The sequence below is a fragment of the Carassius carassius genome, chromosome 48 (genome assembly GCF_963082965.1).
Source record: "Carassius carassius chromosome 48, fCarCar2.1, whole genome shotgun sequence".
In the NCBI taxonomy this organism is placed as follows: Eukaryota; Metazoa; Chordata; class Actinopteri; order Cypriniformes; family Cyprinidae; genus Carassius; species Carassius carassius.
In genome coordinates this window covers 21,893,762-21,914,634 of record NC_081802.1, presented here as the reverse complement: position 1 = coordinate 21,914,634, position 20,873 = coordinate 21,893,762, and the positions used below count along the sequence as shown (strand labels likewise).

At 37.1% G+C, this 20,873-nt stretch overlaps 1 protein-coding gene across 1 annotated transcript in view; it reads left to right on the top strand.

Annotated features, from left to right (window-relative positions):
- The window catches only part of LOC132131495 (inositol hexakisphosphate kinase 1-like), a 100,884-nt gene extending 81,079 nt beyond the window's left edge, over nucleotides 1-19,805 (top strand). The window contains exons 3-6 of the mRNA XM_059543536.1: nucleotides 1,044-1,248; nucleotides 1,825-2,000; nucleotides 8,939-9,114; nucleotides 19,205-19,805. Coding sequence (XP_059399519.1) covers nucleotides 1,044-1,248; nucleotides 1,825-2,000; nucleotides 8,939-9,114; nucleotides 19,205-19,720 — 1,073 coding nt within the window. The 3' untranslated portion in view covers nucleotides 19,721-19,805. The remainder of the gene's footprint in view (nucleotides 1-1,043; nucleotides 1,249-1,824; nucleotides 2,001-8,938; nucleotides 9,115-19,204) is intronic.
- The last annotated feature ends 1,068 nt before the right edge of the window (nucleotides 19,806-20,873 follow it).

Below are 20,873 nucleotides of genomic sequence, written 5' to 3'. Positions count from 1 at the left end.
AGGCATGATGGGATTATTCAGCCCTTCCCACTAGCCACTATAATACTGTCCTCCTTCCCACACGTGTGCATCTCTCTGAGCTTCTTTATTCATCCTACCACATAAACTATCCAAGCAAGTGATCTTCTCTGTTATATTAGTGTTGCTTTGTGTGAATATGATTAAATTTAAATTCCATCTTCACTGTTTATACTTTTTGACTTTTTGAAACTTGAATTTGATTTTGTAAAGAATAACTATTGACAGAATGTACAGAATGTAATTCACTCAGAATAGCAGTGACTATATTTGACGGCAGTGTGTATGTCCAATGGCAAAATAATATTTACAGTTCCGTTTTTGGAACTGGAACAGACACTGACCATCAAAATAAAGTGTTAGCATATATTTACAGTAGCAGACATACTAATACTCTAATGACCTCTAGTTGATATGTAGTTGCAGAGTTACTTATCAACAGCTGTCTAAAGGGTACCACCAAAATAATCAAACTGATATTACAATAAAAATAGTTCAAAGCAAATTTATCATATTAACACATTCATCTGATCTGATATCTGATTTTATGGTGATTTCGCTTTAAGTAGCATCAGAAAAATGGCAAGATATGAGACTTATAATACATTATAACTATGAGAAGTATAATCCATTGTAAAAGTAGATGCAACGTGTTCATTGTGTTATAAATAATCATACTCTTAAAAGCTATAACCACAAATAAGTAAATATTAAAACTGTTCTTATGAATATTCATAAGATGATACAACATATTATAAGGTTTTTTATAATGCATTATGCATTCATTATAATGCTTTAAGAATACCCTTATAATGTATTATAAATACAGGCTTCATGGAAAGTGTTACCAAAAAAGGTATTAAGGGCTTGAATTATTATTATTATTAATCACTATTGAAACAATTAAACAATAACCTGGTATAGATCCAGTCTTGAGTCATAGTTTGCAGTTCAGATGATATCTTTGTTGAATTCAAAGCATACACAAGATCTCAGAGATTGAGCGGTAAATTTTGATGTTGCAGGTGTGGTGCTGGTGTGTTTTGAGGGTGACTCTGACGGCTACATCAATCTGGTGGCATATCCATATGAGGAGAGTGAGGGGCTGGACCATGAAGAGCTGTCCGAAAGAGATCAGCCTCGCCGAAAACACTCTCGCCGTAGCCTCCACCGCTCCAGCAGCGAGCACAAAGAGGACCGACCTGCTCACGATGGCGAAAGCAATGACAAGTGAGTGAACATCCATATACTGGTCATTTGTGTAACCGAATCCACTGCTGATGACGAAATCGAGTCATTCTGTATGAAATCAAACTGTACTTTAGACTGATGATCTTCAGATGACATGGCATTAAAACAAAGTTACCAACCTTAGCAAAGAACAGTGTTATTTTAGTATCAATTTACTATTAGTTATATTTTGAATCAGTTCTCATTTTTTTCAGCATTTTTTATTTTTTATTTTAGTTTGTATGATTTATTTTTATATTTTATTTCAAGTAACATTTTATGGTTTTAATTTTAGTTTCAGTTTTTTTTAGTTAATAATAATAACCCTGGTTGCAAAGGTCACAATCTCAGAGGTGGAACAGAGGTGCTGAAATTGAACTGATTACACTGAAAATGTGATCTCTGTGATAATAACAATTAAATAACAAACAAAGTATCTGTCTGAATCAAACTTGTGTAATTGCCAAGCATACATTCTCTTATAAAATATGTTCATTTTAAGAGTTTGACAATCAACAAAACATTTTCAGTAGTCACACTTGCACAGCATTGTTGGTAATTAGTGTGTCTGTGTAGTCTGCAGGAGTTGAAGAGTCCTCGCCTGGACCTGCATTCAGATGTGCCCTTCCAGATGCTGGACAGCAACAGTGGCCTGAGCTCAGAGAAGATCAGCCATAACCCCTGGAGTCTGCGCTGCCACAAACAACAGCTCAGCCGCATGCGCTCCGAATCCAAAGACAGGAAACTCTACAGTATCCTTCTCTAAAACAGCACAGTTTATTCAGAAACTTTGGTTCAGAAAAAAAAGTGTGTAGTTCATGGACAAATAGTCAACTACATTAAATTGCTTGAAGCTTGCAATAATTAGCTACTTGACTGAAACGTCATAAACCCTTAGAATTTCTCTTAAGTATCCCTTAAAATCCATTAAGTGTTGCATAAAGCCCCTTAACTGTCATTTTCCAAAGGATAACATAAGGGTTGGAAAATGTCACCTGAAGTGTTACACAAAGGTCTGCTACAAGTCATGATCGGCCACTTTATATGTTAAACAGGTTTTAATTTACGCATTTATTCACATATAAACATTGATCAAATTACATGCAGCACATAATTAGCTCGAACGTGAATGCATCACACTCAAGAGCAAATTTATAGTACATATTTTATTCCTGTAATTTCCTACATATTAACTGGAGATGACTTGAAAAACACACATAAACATTAAAGGGTTAGTTCATTATCTTCTAATGAGACCACGCCCCCGCGCACAACGCTCTATTCAGATTATAATGCTTCACTAAAGCGTGCGGCTTGAATACGCCACACAACAGAAGAATACGCAGCCAGACTGTTCTTCAAGTTTTTTTTTATTTTACTGTTTGCTTCATGGGGTGGAAATAAGAAATAATTCACCCAAAAAGATGTGATGTGGTTGAGGATTTAAGAAATGGATTTCCTCAGAAAAAAAGAATGAAGCACTTTATTCAGCAGAGATCATAAACATGAGTAAGTCTCTTTTTATTTATTTATATACTTGTACAAGTTTTCACATAACGTGTAAACATTTTACTAGTTAGACTTTTTCCAAATTATAATTCCTGACTAAATGTATAATCAAGTGAAATATTATGAAATTTCAATAATAATATACAATACTATACCATTCAAAAGCTTGATGTAAATAATATAAATGTAACAAATAGATAACTGTAACAAATGTAACAAAAAATGGTGTTCTTTCAATTTATTCCCCCTAAAAAACCTGAAAAATATTCTCAGCTCTTTTCAACATTAATAATAATAATAATAACAATAAATGTTTTTTTGTAGAAAATAAGATTGTTAAAAGGATTTCTGAAGGATTGTGTGACTGGAGTAATGATGCAAAAAAATTAGTTTGAAAGTCAGCTTTGATTGTTCCTAATAAACTGTTTAACTGCTCCCCCAAGTGGATATTAAATTATGTTGTGTAGGGCTGGGACAACACGTCGAGGTCATCGATGACGTCGACGCAAAAAATACGTTGACGCAAAATATGTGCATCGATTCGTCAACCTGTTTTTATTTCTCTAAAAAACTTTGCAAAACGTTTACCTTATGTGCGCTGAATATACGCGATGGCCGGATCAACATTCTGTCCAACGTTATATAACCAATCCAGGGGTTTTTCTGCATTGATCTTTTTTTTTGGAGGCTGTCAAAGCCTTATTTGATCGGTGAGTGATGACTGTGCTGCGCCTGACAGGGCGCGTATGAGAGAGATCCCCGGCTGCGCGCGCACTCACAGTCTTCAAACAACACGAGCGCTTCTTGCTCTCTCTCTCCCTCGTGCATATTAATCAAAATCATTAAACCTGATAGAAAAAGGGCGAAACACCCAAGTTTCACGCGTGCTCGCGCACTCACAGTCTTCAAACTACACAAGCGCTGTCTTGCTCTCTCTCTCTCTCTCTCCCTCGTGCATATTAACCAAAATCATTAGACACGATAGAAAAAGGGCGAAACACCCAAGTTTCACGCGCCCTCGCGCACTCACAGTCTTCAAACTACACAAGCGCTGTCTTGCTCTCTCTCTCTCTCTCTCCCTCGTGCATATTAACCAAAATCATTAGACACGATAGAAAAAGGGCGAAACACCCAAGTTTCACGCGCGCTCGCGCACTCACAGTCTTCAAACTACACAAGCGCTGTCTTGCTCTCTCTCTCTCTCTCCCTCGTGCATATTAACCAAAATCATTAGACACGATAGAAAAAAGGTGGAACGTGGGGCATTCAGAGATTTTTTTTTCTACATGAAAGGCTGCTGGCTCCCACTGTTAATTTTTATTTTTTATTTTTTGGAAAAGCACTCTCTGTATTAGCTTAAAGCCCTAAAGTTTACATTGGTTACTGTATTCTTTCAATGGCTCTAAACAAGTATTTTGGGTGAACTTTTTTATTGAATACTAGACATCAAGTTGTTATTATTTTCATCTGAAAGAAGAACTATTTTTCAGTAAGCTAGGCCCTATGTGTTCAGTAAGCTTGTTTCAGTAAGCTATGTGTTTTCAAAGCTTCAAGGTTTTATTGAACGCTATCTCTATACAAGTGCAAAGTAATGCATTCTTAGTCAGTCTTTTATTTTGTAATTTTAAGAGCAATAAACATATATTGCAATGTTAAGGAATTCATGTTTTTTTCATTCAGATATGTAAATCAACATGTATAAATTGTTAGTAGTCAATTAATGGGGAGATAATCGAAATCGAATCGGTCTGAAAAATTAATCATTAGATTAATCGATGCATCGAAAAAATAATCACTAGATTAATCGTTTAAAAAATAATCGTTTATCCCAGCCCTAATATTGTGGGATAATTAAATAATTACTAAATAAACTACAAACTAGTGTTGTCACGGTACCAAAATTTCAGTATTTGGTACCGATACCAGTGAAAATCCACGGTTCTCGGTACCAATTTCGGTACGAAAGCAAAACACAAAAAGATGCTAATTAAAAAAAAAAACTTTTTAGCACTAAAAATAAAACCAATGCCATTCTTTATACTTATTTACAATTGTGTTTAAAGTTTTTCTACAAGTTATATAATTATGAAAAACAGTAAACAAGTTTCACCCAAATTTAATTTGTCTTTTAATTTATGAAATTTAAACACATTTTATTTTTGGTAAATAAAGGGGATTTGCTATTAAAATTAAAACATGGAAGAAATTCTGTGATTTATTTCTTTAAAAAATAAAGTTTTATAAATTTTTTCAACAGTAGTAGCAGTATCACATACATTTTACTAAATAATAGTAATATTTCTAGCACAATGTCTTTATGTAAAAATGAACTCTTAGGCCTAATGAATGCATATTTGTCATTTTAACTGAACTTAAGACTGGTGGTGTTGCTTAAGATATTTTTGGTCATTGAGGATTTCTGTAAAAAAAATAGTAATAGATCATATTAATCATTATTAAAAGATAATATTACTACTAATTCTACTATAATACTAATGTATATACAATGCACTATGAATTGATGAGCTGCTGGGTTCATGAATATTAATCACGTTGTCTGCGTTTGGTCAAACTGATTTGCTGAAATCAAAACTGGTCCATATGGAGATTTGATTTGATTAATTTATGCTAACTTTGGCAAATTCCATGACTGTCCATATTAAAATGTAAGTTTCATTTTCATGACTGGATTTTGAGATTCCGTCCTCGTTTTCTGCTTCGCTGAAATCATAGCGCTGAACCGGGTTTGAACGGGACCTCGGTACTACCGGTACTTAAAGAAACCTGGTACCGTCACATTTAATTTTTTTTAGTACCGACTTGGTACCGAAGTACCGGGTCTTTTGACAACACTACTACAAACATAAAATTATATAGATTTATTTTGTCCTCACATTCTTTCTTGTAACTCCTCCCTCTCAGTGACAAACCTGACTGAAAGGCTCATTATGCAGCTCATTATGCAGTCCTTTGTCTTCTCAGGTGTAAATCACAATGATATTCATGGTAGTTGACGCCTACAGTCGTGAAATCATTGTTCTTCCATTGTTAACCATGGTGACCTGCAAAGAAACGCGTGCAGCCATCATTGCGTTGCATAAAAATGGCTTCACAGGCAAGGATATTGTGGCTACTAAGATTGCACCTAAATCAACAATTTATAGGATCATCAAGAACTTCAAGGAAAGAGGTTCAATTCTTGTAAAGAAGGCTTCAGGGCGTTCAAGAAAGTCCAGCAAGCGCCAGGATGGTCTCCTAAAGAGGATTCAGCTGCGGGATCGGAGTGCCTCCAGTGCAGAGCTTGCTCAGGAATGGCAGCAGGCAGGTGTGAGCGCATCTGCACGCACAGTAAGGACAAGACTTCTGGAAGATGGCCTGGTGTCAAGAAGGGCAGCAAAGAAGCCACTTCTCTCCAAAAAAAAAAAAAACACATCAGGGACAGATTGATCTTCTGCAGAAAGCATAGTGAATGGACTGCTGAGGACTGGGGCAAAGTCATATTCTCCGATGAAGCCCCTTTCTGATTGTTTAGGGCATCTGGAAAAAGGCTTGTCCGGAGAAGAAAAGGTGAGCGCTACCATCAGTCCTGTGTCATGCCAACAGTAAAGCATCCTGACACCATTCATGTGTGGGGTTGCTTCTCATCCAAGGGAGTGGGCTCACTCACAATTCTGCCCAAAAACACAGCCATGAATAAAGAATGGGACCAAAACACCCTCCGACAGCAACTTCTTCCAACAATCCAACAACAGTTTGGTGAAGAACAATGCATTTTCCAGCACGATGGAGCAACGTGCCATAAGGCAAAAGTGATAACTAAGTGGCTCGGGGACCAGAATGTTGAAATTTTGGGTCCATGGCCTGGAAACTCCCCAGATCTTAATCCCATTGAGAACTTGTGGTCAATCCTCAAGAGGCGGGTGGACAAACAAAAACCCACTTATTCTGACAAACTCCAAGAAGTGATTATGAAAGAATGGGTTGCTATCAGTCAGGATTTGGCCCAGAAGTTGATTGAGAGCATGCCCAGTCGAATTACAGAGGTCCTGAAAAAGAAGGACCAACACTGCAAATACTGACTCTTTGCATAAATGTCATGTAATTGTCGATAAAAGCCTTTGAAACGTATGAAGTGCTTGTAATTATATTTCAGTACATCACAGAAACAACTGAAACAAAGATCTAAAAGCAGTTTAGCAGCAAACTTTTTGAAAACTAATATTTATGTAATTCTCAAAACTTTTGGCCACGACTGTACTCGCATATGACTTTAACCAACAAAAAGTGTCTTAGAAAATTTGAATCAATATATTATTTTCTGTAAGCGAGTAAACAAGATGATTTTTACATAATTTAGAAAGAAAAATTCTAGGCTACAAGCTCCAGTTCTCAAAAATCCCGGGAACCATTGTTCTGTATGTGTTTATTTAGCCTTATTCAAGTGATTTAAAATTTTTAGTTTTTCACTAACCACACATAACATTGTTTTTCTCAAAAATACAATTATGTACATTAGGGCTGCACGATATTGGGAAAAAATGACATTGCGATATTTTATTTTTCTGCGATATATATTGCGATATGAAATCTAATCTAATTTTTTCTTTCAAACAAAAATGGGGTGAGCACACTTACATTCTCATTTTAAATACTTTAAACATCGACACCATCGTGTCAAGTGATTAATATGCGCGAGGGAGAGAGAGCAAGACAGCGCTCATGTTGTTTTAAGACTGTGAGTGTGCGGCCGGGGCTCTCTCTCTCTCTCTCTCTCGCGCGCGCGCGCGCGCGCTCTCTCTCTGCCGTTAAACTGACAGGACATAAATACTATGATGGTTAAGCTGTGCATTTAATCCGCAAATGACATTCGTCAATGGCCGGGGAGCAGCTGGCCCGTACAGTTAATGAATAACGGATCAACTATGACAGCCTACATCGAACATCCTGCGATGTTACTATCGTGGATTCATACATCGCGATATCGATGCTTAAATGACACATCGTGCAGCCCTAATGTACATACATGCATTTCACATATTATTATAGCCCAGTTTGTGCTGATTACAGTGAGATTAGACTTTACCTATTTAGATATTTATAAGAAACTGAAAAAAGCACAAAGGTCAGGGCATGACAAAACTTCTCCAGGCCCCAAAAATACCCTTAGACTCCAGAGGGTTAAAGTACAAATAAATTATGTTTTAAAATAATAAATCAGAACAAGTCTATCTGAACAACCCTATGCAGTGTAATTCACTACAGCTGTAAAGTGCTGCAAAAGCTTTTAAAAAATATTGAAAAGTGCTTAAATTTTACTTCAAGGAAGGTGTAGAGAAACAGACGCTACTATGGAAAGACTGCTATTATTACCCCCTTTTTTGTGTGTATTGTAAAGGCAATTGTTATCCAAAAAACCTGAGGCAAGCAAGAATAAATTTCATGCCATGCACAAACATTTCCAAAGTAATTTGGCATTAGAGAAAATGAGGAAAGTAGAAGCCTTTCTGTCAGTAGAGTGATGATTTTTGCCACGACCCATTGGATTTCCACAAGCTGAGCAACAGGAAGATGATGTTCATGTCTTTAGGACTCTCATTTGAAATTCTCCAAAATCCTCATTATTCATAAATTATTTTATTTGCTTCTCAGTAGAGAATTGTTTGTTTCTAAGAGAGGTTTTGGCTATATGATTGGCAGGCAGATAATATTGTCAAGCTTGTCAAAGTGAATGGGCTCATTGGAAACACGCTATTATTATTATTATAGATTTCCAGTAATACGAGTGAACGTCTGGCCTAAGAGATTATCAGTAATACCACAGTCCAGACTTTTCCCTTTCTGTAGCTTAACTTAAAGATGTTTTTGTGATTTCTTAAATAATGGATAATTAAATCTACAGCTTGCCAATATACTCTACAAACAGTGAAGCTGTAAGTTTAAAAACAGCACTATTAACACTGCACTTTTAAGAAATATAATAAAGCATTTTTTAGTAACACAGCTGTTTTATTGATAGAAGTCACATGGCAGTGCAGAAAATCAAGTTTGTGTGCTCCTAAATGTTTCAGTGTGTATTGTGACTGTGTATTAATTAAGAATAGTTATTAAGCTGACTGGAACGTTGTGCATTTATGTTGCTAAATTAAGTTGTCTAAGATTCTTGACCCTAAACCTTCACCAGAATTCCTGCTGTTGGAGAATGTAGTCCATCATTTTGTCTACCCCTGCATCCTGGACTTGAAGATGGGCACCCGGCAACACGGTGATGACGCATCAGAGGAGAAAGCTGCCCGGCAGATGAAGAAGTGTGAGCAGAGCACGTCGGGCACATTAGGAGTGCGTGTGTGTGGCATGCAGGTGTGTATGGCTGTGACCCGAGACACGCTTAGTGGAGCAATATCAATGATTGGGGTATTTACTCTCTTACAATTAAAGGTTCTTCATTGGCATCCATTGTTTCATGAAGAACCTTTAGCACCCATAGAATTGTATTGTACAAAAAAGCTCTTTTTAGTGGAAAAAGGCTTCTTCAAATGTAAAATTTTCTTCACATTTAGAAAAAAAAACAATTAATTTAGGAACTGTTCACTGAAAGCTTCTGTGAAGAACCCAAAATGATTATTTTATGGCCAATGTAGTTAACCTTAGCCTCTTGTAGGTGGCCCAAGTTGGTAACTGAAGATGGGACAGGAATGCCTGACACTGACAGGAAAACTAATTGCAGAGTAGTTATTTTTATAACAATTAAATTAGGGCTGCAACTAACGATTATTTTGATAATCGATTAATCTGTCGATTATTTTTACGATTAATCGATTAATCGGTTTATGTACTTACATTTTAGTTTTTCCCATTCCCCCCCCCCCCCCCCCCAAGTAAATTATTAATAAATGGTCTTTATCCTTCAGCATAGATTTTTAAGAGATTTTAACCATTTTGCACTGTCATATCCTCATCAAAAATATACCGGGGGTTGTTTTACTGTGTTAGTAATCTTTTGTCGAACTCTTCTGCAATCAGAACACTGACCCATACTCTAGCAAATTTCACAAGGAGATTTCAAATAATGTTTTCACCATGGCAGTCCTTAGAGCTCCTAAAGTAGTTTAACATCCCGAACAAAGCTTATTAAGGAATCTTTCAGAACATATTTTCACGAAGAATAAGGATAAAACAATAAAATTGCAGTGCATTGTATTTTATTATTTACTGGAAAACAGCTTTATAGCTTTTGCTGTGAAATTGTAAACAATCCTTCGAAAAAAGTGCCAATGGCATGAAACCTGAATGGAGCTCAGTTTAAAGTAAAATCCATCAGAAGGTTGTCCAGAAAAAAAATTGGACACACACAAAAAACCTGCTGTGTGAAAAAGAGCAGTGAATACTTTTCAGATATCATTTCAAATATCTTTAAACATTTACCTCTCTCATTCAGTCATAATTAGGCTGCACGACTGAATTTTGAACTGGTAAACGACAAACTGATCACAGAACATGTTTGTAAAGCTTTAAATGTTAACTGTTAAAAAGCAATGTTATCAGCTTTTACGACTAAACATTTGCAAACAACATTGTACTGGAGAATCTGCACAAATGAAAGTCTTAGGGGCTGTTCACATATCGCGCCTAAAAACGCGTGGAAAACGCTAGGCACACCGCTTTCTCCTTCTTTCCAAAGCGCTCGGGCAGAAGCGCCCCTGAGGCGTCTGCCTTTGCTAAGCAACCATGACGTGCTCTCTGCTTGAAGACGCGTAAATTTCAGCAAAGGATAAATGGATTTGCAGCTCAAAAAATCGCTTGCAGTAGCTCTGCTACTAAATTTATTTCAAAATGGAAATCCATATACAACTATGATCAGCTGTTCCTTTCATCTTGACTGAGCTTTTAAAGTTGTTACGGGAAAGGATGAAGCTGATTGGTTAGTTCTTGTCACATGACCCGCGGTGCGCTTGCCGCATTCTGAAAAGTTGAAATGTTTTTAACTCGATGCGGTGCGGTGTTGGAAATAACGAACTTGAGCGCGCAAAAGACGCGATATGTGAACGTCCCCTTAAACAGTTCAGTAGTGCAGAGTTTACAGGTTACTCTTCTTTTTTGAAGGCTCAAAGTAAAGCACTCCCACATCATCACGCTGAATGCTGCAGAGACGCTGTTCGGGAAGCACGTGACATAAAACGAGGCCAGCTATTGGCTATTCGCTACTTCTCCTGCTGTACTGGCTGAGTAAAACCTCCGGTGGCTCATTACTGCCACACTTTGGTCACCGCAGATTTGAAATATGCACGAAATGCGCCGCTTATGGCAAATAAAAGTTATTTAGCAACGAATCGATGACTAAATTAGTTGACAACTACAACCCGAATTCCGGAAAAGTTGGGACGTTTTTTTAATTTTAATAAAATGAAAACTAAAAGACTTTCAAATCACATGAGCCAATATTTTATTCACAATAGAACATAGATAACATAGCAAATGTTTAAACTGAGAAAGTTTACAATTTTATGCACAAAATGAGCTCATTTCAATTTTGATTTCTGCTACAGGTCTCAAAATAGTTGGGACGGGGCATGTTTACCATGGTGTAGCATCTCCTTTTCTTTTCAAAACAGTTTGAAGACGTCTGGGCATTGAGGCTATGAGTTGCTGGAGTTTTGCTGTTGGAATTTGGTCCCATTCTTGCCTTATATAGATTTCCAGCTGCTGAAGAGTTCGTGGTCGTCTTTGACGTATTTTTCGTTTAATGATGCGCCAAATGTTCTCTATAGGTGAAAGATCTGGACTGCAGGCAGGCCAGGTTAGCACCCGGACTCTTCTACGACGAAGCCATGCTGTTGTTATAGCTGCAGTTTGTGGTTTTGCATTGTCCTGCTGAAATAAACAAGGCCTTCCCTGAAATAGACGTTGTTTGGAGGGAAGCATATGTTGCTCTAAAACCTTTATTTACCTTTCAGCATTCACAGAGCCTTCCAAAACATGCAAGCTGCCCATACCGTATGCACTTATGCACCCCCATACCATCAGAGATGCTGGCTTTTGAACTGAACGCTGATAACATGCTGGAAGGTCTCCCTCCTCTTTAGCCCGGAGGACACGGCGTCCGTGATTTCCAACAAGAATGTAAAATTTGGACTCGTCTGACCATGAAACACTATTCCACTTTGAAATAGTCCATTTTAAATGAGCCTTGGCCCACAGGACAAGACGGCGCTTCTGGACTATGTTCACATATGGCTTCCTTTTTGCATGATAGAGCTTTAGTTGGCATCTGCTGATGGCACGGCGGATTGTGTTTACCGACAGTGGTTTCTGAAAGTATTCCTAGGCCCATTTAGTAATGTCATTGACACAATCATGCCGATGAGTGATGCAGTGTCGTCTGAGAGCCCGAAGACCACGGGCATCCAATAAAGGTCTCCGGCCTTGTCCCTTACGCACAGAGATTTCTCCAGTTTCTCTGAATCTTTTGATGATGTTATGCACTGTGGATGATGAGATTTGCAAAGCCTTTGCAATTTGACGTTGAGGAACATTGTTTTTAAAGTTTTCCACAATTTTTTTACGCAGTCTTTCACAGATTGGAGAGCCTCTGCCCATCTTTACTTCTGAGAGACTCTGCTTCTCTAAGACAAAGCTTTTATAGCTAATCATGTTACAGACCTGATATCAATTAACTTAATTAATCACTAGATGTTCTCCCAGCTGAATCTTTTCAAAACTGCTTGCTTTTTTAGCCATTTGTTGCCCCCGTGCCAACTTTTTTGAGACCTGTAGCAGGCATTAAATTTCAAATGAGCTAATTAAGTGGATAAAAGTGTAAAATTTCTCAGTTTAAACATTTGCTACGTTATCTATGTTCTATTGTGAATAAAATATTGGCTCATGTGATTTGAAATTCCCTTAGTTTTCATTTTATTAAAATTTAAAAAACGTCCCAACTTTTCCGGAATTCGGGTTTTATTTTAATAATCGATTTTAATCGATTAAATCGATTCGTTGTTTCAGCTCTAAATTAAATAAGTTTATGCTTAAAACAATAAAGAAATTCTGAAAAATAAACTTGGTTTCCCTTTGGATTAAGGTTTTTTTTTTTTTTTACCCCAGTGGCAGATATTTGTTCAAGTAATAATCAACAATTCTGTGTTATGTTCCCAAAGGGAAGTGACATTTTAAAGTAAAGGTTACTGTAGCAGCAGCAAAGAGAAAGGTTTAAAATGTTCTCAGTCCCAGCACTCAGTACACAAAGACTTACATTTATTTACAATTAAAAACATTATGGCATATACGTATACAGAACAATGGTGGTTTATTAGTCAATTAAAACTTAAAATTCCAGACATTCTAAATTATGTACGGCAAAGATGCTTCGGTATGCTTTTTATATTCGTGACCCTGGACCACAAATCCAGTCAAATATTAATTAAAGATCTTGTTACATGAAAATATTTTGTAAATGTCCTACTGTAAATATATTAGTGGTGGGCATAGATTAATTTTTTTAATCTAGATAAATTTTTCTGTGATCTTGAAATTAATCTAGATTAATCTAGATTAAAATGGCTCATTCGAATTCAGAATATGTGTGTTACCCAAATAAAATTGACAAACAGTAAGTCTTTGAGAAGGGGTTTATCAAGCTAGGTGGTGCATTAGAAAAGGGGCTCATCTCCTGTTTCCAAAATGCATCACAAACTGCTTGAAAAAGCTGTAAACTAATTCCACATTGCACAAGGTGCAAACAACCTTACGCCTGTTTCACACATACTCCGTCTGCAGTGCGTATGCGTTTCGTATTTTTTTACGCACCCATGTTAACGGATTCCTGTTGCGTTCCAGGAGCGGTGCGTCTGCAGCAGTGCAGAGATCTTTTACGTACTGAGTAGGGAACTGCAAACGCGTCCTGTGTGAAAGCACATCGAGTCACATACGTAACGCAGACGCACTGCAGACGGAGTATGTGTGAAACAGGCGTGAGCAGGGCCGTAGCTGGGGTCAGTGGGGACCCGGTGAAGGTTGTACCAGTGGGCCCTGTTTGAAATTGTTTAATTTGTATCTTTGATTATTTTGATTTATTTGTGCTATTTACACAATGTTTAAGTTTTTTTCAAGTTTGTAGGTGTCAAGGTACAGAAACCAAATAATTAAATGTAAAATAGCACTGGATAGTCTTCAATGTAAAAATGAAATGTACAATCAAACCTACATTTATTCAGATACCTTCAACATTTCTCACATTATTACAGTTTTGCTATATATATCAAAAATTATATCTGGTGTCTGAATAATTTTTGGTTTGACTGTAAAAACTACAAAGTAATTCAGTCAAGAGCAGTGAGTGATTTTCATTTTAATTTTCTTGGATTAACATTACAGCCGCTAGCAGCTAAATAAGGTGCGGTCACTTTAAGAGACGATGAACACATCCAATATAATACACATCCCATTTTTTTCCTCAACTGTTTACTTTCACTTAAGAAATAACTGACAGTTTTTTTGAGCATAATTTCCAAGGTGGATATTTTGTATGTATTTGTCGTCACAAGAGCAAAAATAAGCAAATTCGATGTTCAAGTGTTTAGAGACGTCTTTCTCTGCGTGAGTCCTGAACACCGCGAGTACTGAATTGGACTCTTTCACATCATAACTGCGATTGGTATTTGTTCGTTCAGGTGCAGGAGGGACTTTGAGGAGAACTTCGCAGAAGAGAGCTCGGTTCAGTGTCGCTGTCCGTGATACGCGGCTCTGTCTCTGCGTGCGCACAGAACACAGCGCGAGAGTTACCAGCTACTCTCTTCAGCTTTTCCGCGTCTTATTTTTGGATGCTTTATTGTTTAAATCGACAAGCGGTAAAGCTTTAAAACACGTGAAAAAGATAAGCTTTCGTGACGATGCGCAGCAGTGGCCCGTCCACTGTCCTGAGCATCTTTTTAGGCTGGCCTCAGCCAGACGGTTATATAAAATATCAAGGTGAAAGTCATCATAGCTTGCTTAGTATAGACCCAGCTCCCAACCCAACTTTGAGAAGAGAGTAACGGCGATATTTTTTTTTATCGCCCGATAAGAGTCTCACGTTAATGCAGCACGTTAACGCCGATAACGGCCCACCACTAATATATATTTAAACTTAATTTTTGATAAGTAGTATGCATTGCAACTTAGGTAATTTTCTCAATATTTAGATTTTTCTGCACCCTCAGATTCCAGGTTTTCAAATAGTTGTATCTCAGTCAATGAAAAGCGTATCTATTCAGCTTTCAGATGATGTACTGTATAAATTTCAATTTCTAAAATAATTTATGTTTGTACCCTTATGACTTGTTTTGTGGTCCAGGGTCACATTTATATAATTTAATATAGTTAATAATGTATATCCATCTATACGTATACAAAGAGTACAGTTTTTCTGCAGATATCAGCATGATAACACATTTAATATTCATTTTATACAAATTTAGTAAAGCAATAAGTCACTTACATTTTAGAGGTAATATTGCTTGTTTTTTGCTCAATTTTCCAAACAAAGATCACAAGAGATTGCGTCTCTAAACAATGGATGGTGTATACTTATTGAATATATTAGCTTTTTGAACGAATTGCCTGATAAAATGATTCAGTGATTCACTTATTAACACATTGAAATGCTTTGTTGCTTAATGAATCAGCCGTTTGAAGGAATCTGTTGAATCTCAATCTCAATGACTTGCTGTTACTTACTGGCGGTTTTAATGTCATATTTAGACAATTTTTTTCATGTTTGAAATTATTTCAAATATCACTATTCAACGTTTTATGTTAAAACAATACATTAGGCCTATTTATGCATCTGTAACTGCAGTTTAAATGCATCCATGTCCCCTCTGAGATACATAAACTGTAAATGCAATTGCAGATGCAATTCCAGAAATGTTTTCTTATGTTGAAATGAAAGAAGTACTGGATGAAGTGCTTCTTGTTCTTACCCAAAAAATATTATTTTGTTTTATTTATTATTCATTTGCTTATTTTGCATTTACTTTATGTACTTTTACTTTCAATACTTAAATAAATATCACTTACCTTAAGACTTTTACTCAAGTAATATTCTAAATGGTGACTTCAACTTCTACCAGTCATTTTCTGTTAAGATATCTGTACTTTTACTTGAGTATGGCTTTCAGGTACATTATACACCACTGCTGTTTCAGTGATTCATGAAACCTTGCTCTGCCTATCACTAGCTTAAGATACACCAACAAAAGCAACACTTTGGGACTGACAACATCTCAACACTCTCATGTTCTTGGGAGAAGGAATCTTTTACTGGCTCGCTCTCTTGTTCTACGGAGCCCCGCACATGACATGCAGGAAAAAATATTAGGCTAAATCGTGTGCACGATTTACTAATTCGTTCCCTCAATGTATTAAAACGTGCACACGATTACTATTGCGTTCCCTCGATTTACTATTTACGTTCATTCGATTTATAAATTGTGCGCACTATTTATTAATTCGTTCCCTCGATTTGCTAAATCGTGCACACGATTTAGCAAATCGAGGGAACACAATAGTAAATTGAGGGAACGCAGTAGTAAATCGTGTGCACAATTTATTTACTTTTTCTTGCATGTCATGTGTGGGGCTCCGTACTTGTTCTGCTTAAATACTAGTTACATATGTTTTTTTTTTTTGTCATTTAGCAGATGCTTTTATCCAAAATGACTTATAAATAAGGACAATAGAAGCAATCAAAATCAACTTGAGAGCAATGATATGCAAGTGCTATAACAAGTGTCAGCAATATAACAACACTGCAAGGATTTTTTATTTTTGAAGAACAGAAATAGATTAAAGAGTGCTAGTGTTAGAAGGTCAAATAAAGATGGAAGAGATGTGTTTTTAGTCAGTTCTGGAAGATGGCTGAGGACTATTGACTATTGATATGGGATTGAGTTGGGCAGCTCATTCCACCAACAGGAAACAGTTAATGTGAAAGTGATTTTGTACCTCTTTGAGATTGCACAATAATGCATCGTTCACTTGCAGAACGCAAGTTTCTAGAGGCACACAAGTCTGAAGTAATGAATTTATGTAAAGGGGTGCAAAGCCAGTGGTGGTTTTGTAGGCAAACATAATTTATAAAGCACATATTAATGCCTTATTCTACATAACCATATTCTAGATATTCCCTTAATCCTACCCAATACCTAAATTTAACAATTTAACGAGTTTATTGGAGGCAGAAGATATCATTAATAGTGAGAATTGGTCCCTAAACTAAAGTAATAAAATATTTTCCTTACTCAAGGGTAAGGTGTGAGTGTACAGATCTTAATATTTGTTTTAAAATGAAAGAAGAAAATATATATTTTTAAGTATATTTTTTATATGTTTCCTACAATTACCTGTTTTTAATAGTAACTCGTTACACCATTTACGATGTTAGTGAATAGCCGCATTTCCACTGTCAGGTCAGTGCAAGCCAGGGCTTAAAACGGGCCGGGCGAGGCTAATAACCTCGGGCCAATAGCACCGAGGCCAGAATAGCGCAGGGTTTCCACCGTCGAGCCTGAATCTCCGCTGCGCGTCACTAAAACCTGCCCTTTACACGCCTCTCAGGAACAACGTCACGCAACCCCATCATTTCACCAACAAAGAGAAGTTATCAGAAAACAAATAAGAAATAAATCACTGGAACATGCGCGATCACACACGAACATGATAAAAGCAGCCGTTTGTTTGCATGCTTTGTTAAATATTCGCATTCAAAAGCATCGATGTTTTACTATAGAAGTGATACATTGATCATAATGAATTAATTTATCAGGACTCAAAATTAATCATACAGAAATACACTTATTTCTATTTTATTTATTTATTTATTTTTAACGCTTATGAAAATAGCCTGCTTGTTCAGTCGAGTCTGTTTCTGTTTATTTGTAGCCGCAGTAGCTTATGCGTCACATTTAGAATGAATGATAATATCTCTATTTTTATAAAAGCTCCCGAACAAAAACATTATGATATTTCTATGATAGGCTACGTGGAGCTAAACTCTCAAAACAAGACTTATGACAGATAATATAAGTTACTAAATAATTACACGATTGTGATAGAGAATAAGAAGCTGATATCTGATTTCTTCAAGTGGTCATATTTATCATGTTTACTATGGTAATGTTAATGTTTAGCGTGCACAGTCTTTTGGATCGTCTAGACTCCTGCTGACTGAAAGTGAGTTTTGAGCTCAACTTATAAACTAAAAAAAAAGAGTTTATTGCTGTTGTTATAGCTGTTATCTTTCTGAAATGATCCGCAGCGCAGACTCTCATTTTTTACAAAAGCTCCCGAACAAAAACCATTAGGCTATTATATTTTGATTATAGGCTATGCTTCGTGGAGCTAAACTCTCAGACAAGACGACAGATAAAATATGTTACTAAATAAATACACGATTGTGATAGAGAATAAGAAGCTGACGGCTGATCTCTCCTAGTTGCATTAACCATGTTTACTATGGTAACGTTAATGTTTAGCGTGCACAGTCTTTTACATCGCTTATAAATATTTCTGCCTCGTTTAGTGATTATAATCTACATCGGATCAAGTTATTTCAAACACTCGCTGCTGAGTAAGAGTCTTTAATACTGGTGTTAAAGCTGTTATCATTCTTAAATGATCTGCGGCTGACGCTCTCCAGACGCAGAGAAACTCCGCCTTTGTTCATAACCCCTCCTCTAGCCCCAGCTGGCCCGCTTTGGCCCAAGGTTTTCAAAAAACCCGGGCCGTTGGCCCGAGGAAGCCCCGTCGAGGCACGGGTTGTTCATGTTGGATCTCGAGAGCAGTGAAGTGGTTGATTTAGACTTCCAGTATTGATGTGCTCTGCTAATAATTTCAGATCTGATTGCCTGAAATGGTTCACACATTGCTTTGTCTCTAAAAAAGCTTGCAGCTTCAGTGTGTGAAAATTTCTGCCTAAAATCCGCTGTTCAATCAACTTCACTTTTAACAGAACCTTTCTGGCATTCTCCAACATATACAGCCCTGAAATGACTGCATTGTGCATAGACATCTTTTCTTACATATGTTAACCTGCTTGTGCAATGAACACTTATTAAGAAGTGATTAATATCAATATATTAACCTGTATAGATATGGCAGAAACACTTGCATTTATGTAAGTAGGTTCTACCTCCCACCTGTCTGCGGTTTCCACTGCCATTTCTTGAGCCTTTTTCCACATAAGAGATGTGAACAATAGGGATACGTTTTGGGAAGTCCTTGCTTAGTGGTTAAAAAGAGTTTGACTATTTAAGCCAAAGAAAGTTTTGAAAACAGTATAACTAGACCTTGAAAAAATTTAACAGGCAATTTAATTCTCCTAATTTACAACCCACATTGACCATTGTATTCCTGTTACCTGTTTATTCAATCATCATTCAAGCTCTCTCTGTCTCCCGTGTTTGTTCTGCAGGTCTACCAGATGGACACTGGTCATTATCTATGCAGGAACAAGTACTATGGCCGTGGTCTTTCTATTGAGGGATTTCGACATGCACTCTTTCAGTTCATGCACAATGGGACGCAGCTGCGCAAAGACCTTTTTGAGCCAATCCTGAGCAAACTATGCAGCCTGAAGGCTGTGCTGGAGCACCAGGCCTCGTACCGCTTCTACTCCAGCTCGCTGCTCATCATCTACGAGGGCAAGGACCCCGAGTCTGTGGACGGCTGGCAGAAACCCTCAGAACTGCCATCAGAAAAGGAGAAACAGGCCACAGTGCTCGGGTCTGTGGAGAACCCGCCAGCCTTAGAGCCCCATACACGTCCTCAGTGTGGACGTGTGGACGTCCGGATGATAGACTTCGCCCACAGCACATTTAAAGGTTTCCGGGATGACCAAACTGTCCACGACGGACCTGACCGTGGCTATGTGCTCGGACTAGAGAGCCTCATCAACATTTTGCAGGAAATTCGCAATGAGAATCTGTAGCCGAACTCATTGCTTATTCAGTTGCAGCCTAGCAACTTCACGCAGACTATTGTCATTTTCATAGAAAAACAAAGATGTTTGTAAAGATTGCACAGTGACACAAAACTAAAGGTTTGTGTTTTGTGTGTCTTAGTTATTATTTGAACCATGAGGGATCCGTGCACACAATAAATGGAGGTGACCTCTGCCTATGAAGGTTCTGCTGTAAGGAAAGAAATTGCTCCTAGCCTCCCCTCGACAGAAGATGCTTTCAATTTGTTTGTCAGATGGATTCAGCGCCACCATGTGGCCAGCTGAAGCACTGCAGGAATGAACCATGAACTCAGGCCGTGTCCACTGTCAGAGTCTCTCTCTTTGATTGTTGGATTGCTATTTAGAGAGAAAACACGTATGTGTGTGTTTGTGTGTGATTCTCAAGTAGAGAAGTCCAGGTTGCAATTCACCCCAAAATCAAAATAAGAAAGATGTTATATTGCATAAATAAAGCCTGTTTTTTTACATTATTTTCATGATAAATTTAGCCTGAAAGCATTTCTCCCCAAATTCTTATTATAATGCAAAAAATGTTTTCCATCATTATTTGTTCACATCATACTGTACTAATGAGACTGATAGGGAAGATTAGTTATAAAAAATAATGTCACCATGCAAAAAAAAATCTTAATGGTTTTAAAAATATTTTCATGCAATGTTGTTGTTGTTATTTTGTTTTTGTCTATTTATTTTTTAGGGTGGCGGAGTGTGAAATATGAGATGTTCTTGTTCTCTGTATAAACACTTAGTATTTCTTCAGGAGTTTAAAAGGGAGCAAATTTAGCTCAGAGTATTTGGTCAAATCTTTACTTTAGGACTTGGGGGCATTTAAAGGAGGTTTCAAACCACTCGTCTTTGACAAGAGGATGAATCTGGCCTTGTGGGAATAGTTGAATTCACAGCTTAGCTATGCAAGCCTATTTAACCGGTCACATGATGCTTTTTTATTTTATTATTATAATTATAATTTGGGCTTTTTGGTAGCTATCTTACTCTGTACATTTAAAGCAATCATTACATTTTAGTGTTTTTACATTTTTGTTGATCCTCCTCTGTGATTTAGCAGTCGTAGGGGTTTTGGTGGGATAATGTATTTTTAGTCTTGAATTTAGATTACCCT